Here is a 12,875-nt window from a genome sequence, read left to right on the forward strand (position 1 = left end):
GCAGAGAGAAATGAAGTATGACTCTTCCTGAGGAAAGAAAGGCACTCTCTGGTCAAGATTTGAACAGGGACAACTATTCTGAGTCCTCGCCCCAACCCCAAAAGCCTTTGCCTAATAACAGGAGGTTTGCTTGCATGAGGTTCCAGCTCATGAGCATAGATGTATATTCCACTAAACGGTCCACTCTCCACATCCCAGATGAGTGACTGATTGTTGTTCAAGTGGAGGGGAGAAAACATGGTCCGGTTCAACAGGACTTTGAGGCATCTCAAGGAATATTAAAGAACAAGGTGTCAGTTAGGGGCTACTCCCACTGGATGATTTGATATTTGTAGAAGAACTTCACTTTTTCTTTTTTTTTTTTCCTTTTCTGCCATGCGGCACGTGGGATCTTAGTTCCCTGACCAGGGATCGAACTCACGTCCCTGCAGTGGAAGCATGGAGTCTTCACCACTGGACCACCAGGGAAGTCCAGAACTTCACATTCTGAGCGCTTGCAAGTGTCTTACGTGCTATGATCCTCCCCGCAGGCCTGCAAGGCATGGTTATCCCCAGTTCACAGGTTAGAAACCTGAGGCTCACCAAGAGCTCATGTTTTGCCGTTAAAGTGGCACCCAGTGTAAACGGTCAGAGCCAGGCTGGAAAGCCAAGTGCCGTAAGAGAGACGGATGTTGAAAGATAGCTTCTCCCTTGATAACCTAATTTTTTCAAAAACTGCCAATAGTCAGAAAATAGCTCTGCTCATCTCTAATCATGACCTTTCAAACATGTTCTACCGTAGGTTTATCCTCCTTCCTTGCCACTTCTGGCATCTCAGGCAGATTCCTGGTCAGTTTTCTGGTCACTTGCCAAGTTCTATTTGAATACAGATAACTCGCTGTCAGGAATTAAAAGAGGTAATCCAGGCCAAATCAAACCTTCACCCTCTGGGCAAATTCCTTGATCAGACACCTCAGGAAAGATATACAAATGGCCAATAAGCAAATGGAAAGATGCTCAACATCATTCATCATCAGGGAAATGCCAATTAAAACCATGAGGAAATATGCTTTACGTTACACCCGTTAGGGTGGCTAAAGTCAAAAAGACTGACAACACCAAACATTGGCAGGAATGTGGAGCAACTGAAATGTCATACACTGTTGTTAGGAGTGTATAATGATGTAATCACCTTGGAAAACTGTTTGGCAGTTTCTTTTAACGTTGAATATACACCTACCAGCAATTCCACTTCTAGATATTTATCCAAAAGAAATGAGAACATATGTCCACAAGAAGACTTACATTAAAATGTTCATAGCAGCTTTATTCATAATAGCCAAAAAATGGAAATACCCAAATGCCCATCAGTATCAAAAGGAGAATGAATTTTTTCATTATGGTAAGTCCATACAATTAAATATGACTCAGAAATAAACCAGAATGAGTTACTCATGCATGCAACAATGTGGATGAGCGTCAAAGACATTCTGTTGAGCTAAAGAAGCCAGACACAAAACAGTAGAAAATTCTAGAAAAGACAAAACATGGTGAGAGAACTCAGAACCATGGTTGCCTGTGGGGGTGATGACTGGCTGGTAGCAAACACAAAGGAAATTCTTGGAGAGATGAAAATATGCTACGTCTTGACTGGGATGTTGGTTACAAACATGTATTCCTTTGCCGATTTCTGCAGCTATACTTCTCAGACCTGTGCATTTCTCTGTAAATTTACCTGACTTAAAAAATACATAAATACATGCATATAAAACTGTTCTCTCATACAAGTCCCAGCTCCCCCCAACCTTACCCTCATCCCTGCCTAAAAAGAGAGTCTTTATTTTTAATTTATTTATTTAATTTATTTTATTTATTTATTTTATTTAATTTATTTTTGGCTGTGTTGGGTCTTTGTTTCTGTGCGAGGGCTTTCTCTAGTTGTGGAGAGCGGGGGCCACTCTTCATCATGGTACGCGGGCCTCTCACTGTCGCGGCCTTCTCTTGTTTCGGAGCACAGGCTCCAGACGTGCAGGCTCAGTAGCTGTGGTGCACAGGCTTAGTTGCTCCGTGGCATGTGGAATCTTCCAAGACCAGGGCTCGAACCTGTGTCCCCTGCATTGGCAGGCAGATTCTCAACCACTGCGCCACCAGGGAAGCCTGAGAGTAGGGTCTTTTATTTCACTTTTCCTCCTCTTTCTCTTCCCCTCACTCTGATACCTCTGGGTCTCCCTCTTCATCCAGTGTGCTGGGGCCAGGGGAGGAGAAAAAGGTGGCCCGTTTCTTGTTGAGAAGGGGACACTAGTGAAGCTTCCAGAAAGTCAGATACTCCTTCAAGGGCAAGTGAAGCAAACAGTGGAGCTATAACTTCTCTAAGTTTGCTCCCTAAATCAGTCCTCAGTCCCCCAAAAGGCAGAATTTCACTCCCTGTCCGGGGAGAATTTGCCGAAAATATCATCAGCAGCCACAACCATTCAACACTTCCGAAGCAAATTAAACGGCAGCTCTTGCTCCAAGGGAAAACGTAAGGATGGAAATGGCCAGCAAGTTTCTCTCTCCATCTCCCCACTACCCTTAAGGATTTGTCCATTCACATCAGCCGTTTCAATTGTAAACATTTATGCTTGATCGTCTCACAGCTTAGCATCCCGGGAGAAAGGGACGGAGAAGAAAATATAGAGCAGAAAGGGGCGGGTGGCAGGTCCCCAAAGGAGAGGCTCAGCAGAAGGTCCAGGGAAACCACGTGGAGCCGCTCCTCCATCAAAGTCAGGGCAGCAGCTTCCCCACCCTTCATTTGGAGCCAGCTGGGGAGTCAATCCACAGAGGGAGCCCCCTTTCAATGGAAAGCACGGCTGTGTTTTCCTCCCAGGTCTCTCCCCTCTGTCCCCTGCCTCCCCCCATTCCTGCCTTGCCCAGCATCCAGCCGATCTGCCTGCCCCCACCAGCGGACCCAGGCTTCGGGCTCCAGCCACCCTGCCCCGGGGACACGTCTCCAGCCCATCTGCCTCTGCGTCAACCCCGAGGAGGAAGAGCAGCATATAAATGATGATTCAACAAGACTGGTTCATGACACCCATTACTTTCGCCGAGCACACTGCCTAGCGTGAAGCCCCTCCGTCTGTCAGAAGGGATTCGGGCAGCAACCACGGGAAGAGGACTGTGAAGCGCAGTCGGGATTGTCCAAGGACTCTGGCGACTTCCAGCCATTGAAACCATTGCTCAGGAGACAGATGCTGAACACACCTGACGAAGGGCTTAGAAGCAATGTCTGTTTCCCCTCGAAAAAATTTAAGTAATCTTTGTGAATTTCACCTTACCTTGAAGAGTTCTTTGTCATCGTTGTCTTTCAGTACGAGATCATTAGGTCGCTGACTCATTCTCTTAGCCAGCAGTAGCTGGGGTTCACATCCCAAGCAGCATGTTCTGGCTGTGGCATCACCGGCACATCCCAGGTCCCCACCCTTGAGATCACTGCAGAACCCTCAAACACCACCTCTTCACTGAAAACCAGGGAGAATGAAATCTGTGGCGCAGAGTTGCCCACAGGACTGGACGCGCAGCAGGTTCCTGTTGTTTGTTGTTGTATAGCACGAGGTCCACGGGCCAGGCGACCTCCTTGGCCTTCTGCGGCCTTCAGTGTTCTATCAGCGAGTCTGTCCAGGAATCCTGTGGAGTGCTCAGAGAAGAGACCCTCCCCCTCGCCTTGACAGGCTGCTGGCGTACAGAGCATGGAGGAAATTCTCTACTTATTGAATGAGCCGATGAATGAAAAGTTTAGAGAGAACTATGGGAAATGCCTAGTACCATGCCTGGCTCATAGAAGGTGCTTAACAAATAGTACCAACGGGAAGAGCAGCCAGGCGGGTAGGGGGACTGAGAAGTAAGCCAGACTCGGCAGCCAGGGTCTCTGATCTGCCACCTCTGAGCTGGATGGCCCTATGCAAATCACTGGTCTTCTTCTAAGCCTCAATTTCCCCCCCTGCAAACTCCACCTACAACACAGATGTGTTGCAAGGACTAAAGATAACATTCTGCTAAAAATAAACAAAAAGACCATGTGCTGGGGAATGCACTGACCTCCCAGCTCAGAACCAGAGGCTGTGAAATACCACTTTTGAGGGCTTTCTGCAACTAGACGGATGGTGAGGAGGGAAGCCGGAGAAGGGAAGCCTGGAGCGGGCTCTGTCTCATGGGGTGCAGGGCAGCTTGGCAGGTGGTGTGAAAGGGTAAGAAAGAGGTGAGCAGTGAGGAAGCCCGGGCGGAGGCACCCGGCACCTTTCTGCACCTGCGAGGCGAGGGGGAAAGCCAGCGCTTCGGGAAGATGCTGAAGGTGGCTGGGAGCGGCGTGCCGGACGTAGGTTCAGAGTCCCACTTCCCTCTTTAGAAATAAGTTAAAATGACATTCATTCAACAGCCCTTGATGGGTTCATCTCTATTAACTCCTGCCTTTTGGCTCAAGCTACTTTTTCTGTGTGCTGTCAACCTTGGGCCCCATAACAGCTTGTCACCTCGATCATTATCAAAGACGGGGATGAGGGATCGTGGTGGGGTGGGGAGTGTTTGCCCAAGTTGCTTCATATCTGAGGGTGTTCAGACAACACCGCATCTCCTTAATCTCGTAAGACAGAGACAAGTCATTCTGACATCGTCAGATGGGAACTTACCCTTGGTTCCCAACAGCGACTGTCCTACACTGGCTCCAGGCCTTCCTTCTTGTGTCTATCAGGATAGCAGGAAACCTGCTCGCAAAATCTCCCCTGGGAGGAAAGGGCTTGGCCAAAGCTGGGTTTCCCACACAGTCCTGCAAAGGCTTGGGTGGTACTTTCCCCGCTGGGCCATCTCTTCCTTGACTGGAGACACTGACCCATACGAGGTCAGATCTTGCAGGTCCCCAAGACTTATCACTGCTCTGCTTAGCACTGAGGACCTTCCACCCACCCCCGCCCGCTCCTCTTGACTCACCTTCTCGGAGGCACTGCCATACGTGTTTTCCCAGATCGTTGCTTACGCCTGGACAGATCAATGGAAAATTTGAGAGCATTCTGGAAACCTGGAAAGCTGAGCTGACATTCTCAGAATCCAAGAGCTGCTCCTGTGGCAGTGGGGGATGGTTTTGTTATTAATAAGTAACCTCTGTTGTTGTCCCTCCGTCAAATTGCGACTCTGATCCATTTGGGAAAATGGATTTGAAAATACAGGCAGGCAAAAAGGAAATAAAAGCACCATCACCCCATCATCCAGAGGTAAACACGCTGGCTTGTGTATTTCTAGGCTTTCTTCATATGCATATACATACCTGCTCTTTTTTTTTTTAATGGGAGTGTTCCATGCTGTTTTGTAACCCGATCTTTTCACAGGACCACTGCAAATAGTTTTCCATGTCATTAAACAGGTTCCCACAACTTCATTTTTAATGACTGCCCAGTGTGTGCCAGCAGCTATGTGCCCCAGTCAATTTGTTGTGTTGTTGTTTTCTCATGCCTGTGGTCTGCAACTTACATCATTATCTGCTCTAAGGAAGTGCCAAGGTTTAGCCCATTAGAAGCTCTCCATTAAAAATGAAAAGGGCATCTGCAGCCCTCCAGAGGGTGGGCCAGTGTCATTCTTCTGAAAGGTATCTTTGTTGCAAAGAGCAACCTGGCCATCAGCCTGTTAGGCTGTGGACGTGGAAAAGAGACCCACTTATATTTCCCAGTGGGCTTCTTCAGAGAGGTTGGGCTGCTTTAAAAAAAAAAAAAAAAGAGCAGAAGAAAATGTTTTGTAATTGTCGGTGAGTGCACACAGGCTCAGTGGCAAAATGAGACGGAACCCTTGATTTCTAACCTCCTGCTGCACTGTTCAAAATTCCTCCCAGAGAGGCAAGGAGGAAGCAGATCTGAAGCACTCTGATTGTCAAATTTGCATCCTCTCTTAGCTGGTTATTGTCCCAAAGGACATTTCACATCAAATTGTACTTGTTTGTAAAGATCTTTCACCCAAGACAGGCCACTTCCCAAGACACTGCTGATATGGAGGCTAGAGAAATACGGAGAGAGGATTTAAAATATTGAGAGTCCCTGGGTAGAAATGTAAACAGATTTAAGGGCAGCAGCTTCTGGCCTGGAAACCCCCAAAGGATCCCGTTCAGAGCCCCAGTCAGGCAAAGCACAGGACAAACAGCAGCCACACGAAGGAAAAGTGGAGGCTGTTCATTAACGAAATGCATTTGTTCTACACGCTCCTAGGGAATACCAACAGTGGGCTAGCCCTGCCCTCGGCGCGGAGAAGCAGAGATAAATAAACCCCCATTTCTACACACCCAAGGCGCCAACCGTCTAAGAGAGGAATCAAACGTGCCAGTGAACATTTGAAACACAGTGTGATAAAGGCTGTGCCCAGACACTTAGGCACGAGGAACATGACAACACAGAAGTGGGACCCAGAGGAAGAGGAAGGAAAGATAGGATGCGTCCTAAGAACCACACCTGGTCAGGTAGGATCGAAGCACGGGATGCCGCATCAGGAAATGAAACTGCTGAGGCCCACAGAAGCTGGATCACGCGGTGTCCTGTGTCCCGGGGAAAGGAGCCTGGGCTTTCTTCAGCCGCCAGGAGGAGCCTTTGGGTTTTCAGCGGGCACAGGGCTTATGATTCACACTGGAAAGGCTCTTTCTGGGTAGTATGGAGCTTGTTAGACGGGCACAGGGAACAAATTAAGAGACTGTCCTTAGCTTCAGGCAAAAAAGGATTCGGGGCCTCAACAAAGGACAGGGACAACGGGATGGAGGGAGGAGGCAGTTCAAGTGATTATTCAAGAGATGGAATCGGCAGGGCTGAGTGGCCCACTGAAGAGGCGGTGGGGGACAGGGTGAAAGCGAAGAGCAAGTAACGCACAGAGCAAGACCCCCAAGGAAGCAGAAGAGGACTACACCTGGGACAAGAGGGTCAAGAGGGGTTCCTTTCCTCAGACCTATGGAAGTAGGACAGGACAGTCATGTAGACGCAGATTCTAACAGGTACGGGGGCCGACTCAGTGGCACAAGGCGGGAAGGATGGCAGCTCCTGGGAGAACGTGCACGCTGAGTGAAGTAGGGGTAGATTGCTGAGAAGGAGGAGAATAGAAATAGGATCTCTTGGGGACAGCGGTCAACAGTTGGAACAGCCAGTAAAGGGCAAGGAAGGAGAAGCTGGTGCTCAGCCCTGGGAAGTATAAGCCAAAGGGCCCTGAGGACCAGCTGAGCCCAGAGGCCAATCTCCATGAATGGTGTTCCCTCCAGCAGCACTCTGCAGCCAAGGGGGGAAGAGCGGGTGGGTGATGATTGGATTCCCAACTGAAAATGCGGCCAACGGACGCATGGGATGGCCACGTCCCCTCAACTCAAGGGAACTGAGGACGCCGAGAAGAGAGAGTGGAGGGCTGCCCAGGGAAGGAAGTGAAGCCAGGAAGGGCTGAGAAAGCCAGGGGCCGATGACCCAAGTCTCAACAGAGGAGCGATGAGGAGAGTACCAACAGGAGGGCTAGCTAGACGGACCAGAGCCTCACGCTGTGAAGTCAGCATGGTGGCGCGTCAGACTCCAAACGTGGAGTAAACACACTGATGGCAACGTCCAGGAGGTGACCCGGGAGTGGGGGGTTGAAGTGGGGCTGGTGTTCTGGCGGTGCCCATGAAGGACAAGGGCCAGCAGAATGGAGGAGGGTGGTGGGAGGGTCTATGAGACGGTCCTACTTTCAGGCTGGTCCAGGCTGAGTTCCCCACCAGTGTCTGAGGCCCCATTTCCAGCATGGGCCTGACCAGTCAGCAACGGCCACCTGGGCTTGGATTGAGGTGCCTGGAGTTCTCCCAGGTGGGGAAGAGGCTCTGAGGAAACTGCTCTCCTGGGAGAGGACAGTCTTGGGATCCACCTGATGGACCTGGAAGCAGCAGGAGACACCCACCTCTGGGGGAGACCACAGTGTCCCAAGGGAGCCTACAAACCCCAGGACACCACTGTGGGATTTAGCAACAGCCAAAATCCACAGTCTGTTCAAGGAGAGCTTGGCTGAAACCAAGATAGTCCCACAGTTAGGCATGGTTCTGGGTTTCACCCATGCATCCAGTCCTGTCTGAGGACACCCCAGTGCCATTCTGTGTCAGTGTCTTGAGGAATGATGGATAGATTCCATCCCAGGGAGTAAGGCAAGCCTTGCCTCACACCGTTGCCAAAGCGCAGGTACCTGCCGGCTGATAAAGAGCCCGACGGCCTAAGGGGCCCTCCTTAGAACCCTGACTCCCAGACCCTTCAACTGCCACCTGTGACAAAGAGCCCAGGAAATTCGTGTTTCCAGCACCGTCACCTGAACCACATTACCTTCCAGAGTAGCACCAAGTAGTTACAAATTACAAGGTAAATGTTAACGCTGCTCGTGGGTTCTTAGGAAAAGTTCCTAGCTGTTGCCACCATTTAGTAACCTGTACCCCCAGGTTTGCCTTAATCTCTTTTTTTGTTTTGTTTTGTTTTTCCAGCTCAGTTTGAACTCCTATAGCCTGGGCACGGGAGATCTGGATTCCTGTCCTGGCTGTTTTAGGAGCCAACACCCCCGGTGGGGAGGGAGGGCGTCCGAAGCCCCGGAACCCGCAGGCAGGGCGTGCCGGGCTGGGGGAAACAGGGCGCCGGTGCCGGGGCGTCCTCCGGGCCCAGCCCGGGTGACTGACCTTGGCCTCCCCGCAGGTGCGCACAAGCGCTGCTGGAGCACGGTGCCTCGGTGCAGCGCGCGGGCGGCGCGGGCCTGGACACGCCCCTGCACGTGGCGGCTCAGCACTGCTTGGACGAGCACGCGCGCCTCTACCTGGGCCGCGGGGCGCGCGTGGACGCGAGGAACGCCCACGGCGAGACGGCCCTGAGCGCGGCGTGCGGCGCTGCGCGGCGGCCCGACGAGCACGCGCGCTGCCTGCGCCTGTGCGCGCTGCTGCTGCGGTGCGGCGCGGCGGCGGACGCGCGCGACGAGGACGAGCGCAGCCCGCTGCACAAGGCCTGCGGCCACGCGCACCACGGCCTGGCGCGCCTCCTGCTGCGGCACGGCGCCGACGCGGGCGCGCTGGACTACGGGGGTGCGTCGCCGCTGGCCCGAGTGCTGCACACGGCCGCCTGCGCCCCCGAGGCCGCGCCGCAGCGCACGCTGCAGGCGTTGCTCAACCACGGCTCCCCCACCGTGTGGCCCGACGCCTTCCCCAAGGTAAGAGGGGGTCGGGGACAGGCCACGAGGACTTTGCAGCGCAGGGACCCGGCCTGCCGCCGGGGGGCATGCAGCGCTTCTCAGGCTTTCAGGGGCCCGGAACCCCCCTGGAGACTGGTCCAGATGCAGATTCTGATCCCGCAGGAGGGGTGGCAGAGTCTGCATTTCTAGCAAGACTAGAGATGAGGGTGAGGTCTTGGAACCACACGTTGAGGAGCCAGGGCTGGGCAGCCCTTTCTAGAGTCACGAGAAAATGAAAAGGTTGGGGGGTCAACAAGCATACTCGAGTGAGACCTTGCAGAGTTGTCACCTGGGGACGCCAGGCACTTGTTTCTATGATGCCGTCATGGCTCAAAATATTTTGGCAGATTATCTTTTGGTTTAATTGGTGAACAATGAAATCAGTCTCTTGTCGCATCTGGTATTTGGCTTGAAATGAAATACCCAATGTGACCATCCACCTTATTAATAGGATTAGTGATAGCACTTCACAGATTTCTCTCACTCAGTCCTCACCACACGCCTGTGAAATACACCAGGCTCCTGACATTCCCTTACCTGGATTTCAATCAGGTGAAGTGCCCTGTTCAGGGTCAAGGCTGTGTTGGGACCTCAACCCCACTTTGCAGACTTGGCTCTGAGCTGCTTGTCGCCTTTCCACGTATCAGATCTGCACTGAAATGATAAAGATGAAGAATAAACATTTCTTATCAGAGAAAATAAAGACAGAAAATATTTCCAAAAGGAAAGTTTCCCAAAATACTAGTTAAAATAAGCGATTGTCCTCCCCCGAAAGATTTCATTGAAGGGAGGGCATTCTATTCGATGTAAAATTGGCTGTGCTTAATTTAAAAATTATCCCAGATTCACCAGTCATATGCCAGAGACGTGTTTGGCCTGATAAGCTTTACACAAATAGCCTAAAAGCTGTTATCCTAAAAGGACAACAGCTAGATGGTCTAGATGGTCTGAAATAGTGAGATTCACACATTTCTTTCAAATGCTAACTTTGCATCCCAGATGCGTACAGAATAAAACTCTTGTCTCTCAAAACACAGGTGAGAAATGGAAAATCCACCCAGACAATTCCCTGGGTGTTTCCTTACTTGACAAACTTTATGACAAGTTTCTTATGCCAAGTCTGGCACCATCTTCGAGTCATCCTCTTGAGGCATTCTACTAATGCAGTGATTTCCATACCATGCGTGGACTCTTGAAAGGGAAGAAACGCCAGCCTTTTTGTATTCTATAACACTTCCCTTTTATATTCATGATTTACATTTAGACGTTCCCCAATATTAGCAGGCTTAGTTCATCTACTGATAAAATGGAAACCTACCACCCCTCCAATTCACACTGTGTGTGCCTTAAACCAAGATGCACCCTTCAACCCTTATGGTGTGAAACTGCATAAAGAATGAACAAGAAACAACAAAACAACAAAGAAAGAAACAAGACTTTACATGACGCCCAACAGTGAAAAACACCTGGGACAAATTCTTTTAAAGAAAAAAAAAAGTCAGTATATTTCAGTGGTGACCAGTAATAATCCTTTGTTAGCCTCGAAGACATTCGATTTTTAGAGATCTCTGTCCAGGTTTCAATGTCCGAGGTGCAGCCCCACAGGCATCATCCCGGGGGACAGGACTTCTAGCACCTGAACTCTGTCTCCAAGGCTGTGGAATCACCCCACCTTGACCTAGAGATGCAGGGCAAAGCCCAGTGCCTCCCCTTTGGGCCTCCAGGGGCCCCGTCCTGGGATATCCTCACGACATCCTTTGTCAGCCACACAGGAATGGAGCAGGTCAGTGGGGTGCGGGGTGGCTGTGGATTTGGGTCTTGGGACAGTTAGTTACAACGGGGACCAAGAGGCCACGAGAGGTGCTTGGCTTCTGGAGATGATGATCAATCTCCCAGCAGTTCCACACCATTGCGGAAAGAACCGGAGTTTCTCTGAGAAATCTTAATACTTTGAGGCTTTCACAGAGCACAGTGCAGGGGACCTTCAGTCAAAGTTTGTTGAATGAGAGAAGGGGATTCCAGCAACCCCCGGGCACGGCGCTGCAGTTAAAATCTTTGGAAACAGGCCTCCAACGTCTTTGCGCTGAGGCCCGCCCACACCTCGGGGCGGGGGACGGTGCGGAGGAGGTCCGCAGCCCCCTGCCCCCCCGCGCCCCCGGCTAGGAGCAGGTTGCGGGCAAGAGCGCGTTTACTACCAACCTGGACATCCTCCAAGCCAACGTACAAGTGCCTGTGAAGCTCTGGCCTCGCCCCAGGACAACCAGGGTGAACACTCTGGAAATGTGGCGTCAGCATCCAGGCCCCCTGCATGTGCTCCACCGGGAAAGGGGTCTAATCAGCACGCGGGACATCAAAGGGCAGACCCGACTCGCTCAGCAGCCCCCGTGGAGCGCGCAGCAAACACGCTGAAACGAGCCACAAAGATGCTCTGCAGGCAAGACTCAGCGCCATGGCGAGGCGTACACAGAGGCACCGGGGAATGTCACAGAGCACGCCGGCCGTGGGCAGCAGCCGTGCTTTAAATAGATGTAAAGAGACACCCACGGAGCTCAGAATTACTGAGGCAAAAGGTTTCGCAGCGAGCTTATGACATAAATCACAGTTCCCCGGTGCCCAGACAAAGGCACCAGCGCCGCAGCAGGCGGACTCAGAAGCATCCGTCGGATCCGCGCGCACTGCGCTGCCGCGAACATCAAAGCGGTGTCACGGCTGGGAAAGCAAGCATGTGGACAATGCCAGGCCTTTCTACCCGGCTGACCGCTGCTTAACACCAGAGTCAGGTGGGGACGCGAGGGCAGGTGCAGGTGCGGTGTCAGGATGCAGCCAGGTTTGAATTCTGGAAGTTGCCGGGACGCAGGGGGCCCGGCCTAGAGGAGAGCGGGCAGGAGGGCAGAGAAACGCACACACGAGGGTGGATCCAGACTAGCTGCCGCAAGTTGACTTTGTGGGTTGGATGCTTGGTCTGGGGTAAAGGCCTTTGCTCACGTTCCTCTCTCCTTCTGCCCGTCACCTGGGCAGTCATAAATAATTCACGCTTAGATTTGCCCAGGAGTTGGGGAAGTGCCAGGCCAACACCGGTGATGAAAGCTCTCCCCCACAGGCATCCCTTAAGCACTTATTCATTCAACAAACATTTCTAGGGAGCGGCTGTGCTCCCGTGCTGGTGGTACAGTGTTGAACCGGAGCATGGGTATTTCCTGCCCTCATGGAGCTGCCAGTCACGTGGGTGAGATGGCCTTGACTCAGATAACCACACACACCACTGTGAAATTGCTGTGATGTGAAAAGCTGCAAAGCCAAGGCCCTCCAGACCTTGAAGGTACCAAACGAGGGGCTAGACCTGGCTGAGCAGGGAGTCCGAGGCTCCCTCGAGGGCTTATAGAGTGATTCTGGATCTGAAGGCTGGAGACTTAGCTGTGTGAAGAGGGGAGGGGAAATCATTCCAGGCAGAAGGAACAGCAGGTGCAAAGGTCTTGGGGCAGGGCTTCCCTGGTGGCGCAGTGGTTGAGAGTCCGCCTGCCGATGCAGGAGACACGGGTTCGTGCCCCGGTCCGGGAAGATCCCGCATGCCGCGGAGCGGCTGGGCCCATGAGCCATGGCCGTTGAGCCTGCACATCCGGAGCCTGTGCTCCACAATGGGAGAGGCCACAGCAGTGAGCGGCCCGCGTACCGCAAAAAAAAAAAAA

General features: G+C 51.9%; 1 protein-coding gene across 1 annotated transcript in view; it reads left to right on the forward strand.

The window, feature by feature from the left end:
• ASB18 (ankyrin repeat and SOCS box containing 18) overlaps window positions 1-12,875 on the forward strand; it is a gene marked incomplete at both ends in the record, with an annotated part of 64,511 nt that overhangs the window by 39,457 nt on the left and 12,179 nt on the right. The window contains one exon of the mRNA XM_079710227.1: window positions 8,664-9,168. Coding sequence (XP_079566353.1) covers window positions 8,664-9,168 — 505 coding nt within the window. The remainder of the gene's footprint in view (window positions 1-8,663; window positions 9,169-12,875) is intronic.

This window comes from Hyperoodon ampullatus (genome assembly GCF_949752795.1).
Source record: "Hyperoodon ampullatus genome assembly, chromosome: 8".
Taxonomy (NCBI): Eukaryota; Metazoa; Chordata; class Mammalia; order Artiodactyla; family Ziphiidae; genus Hyperoodon; species Hyperoodon ampullatus.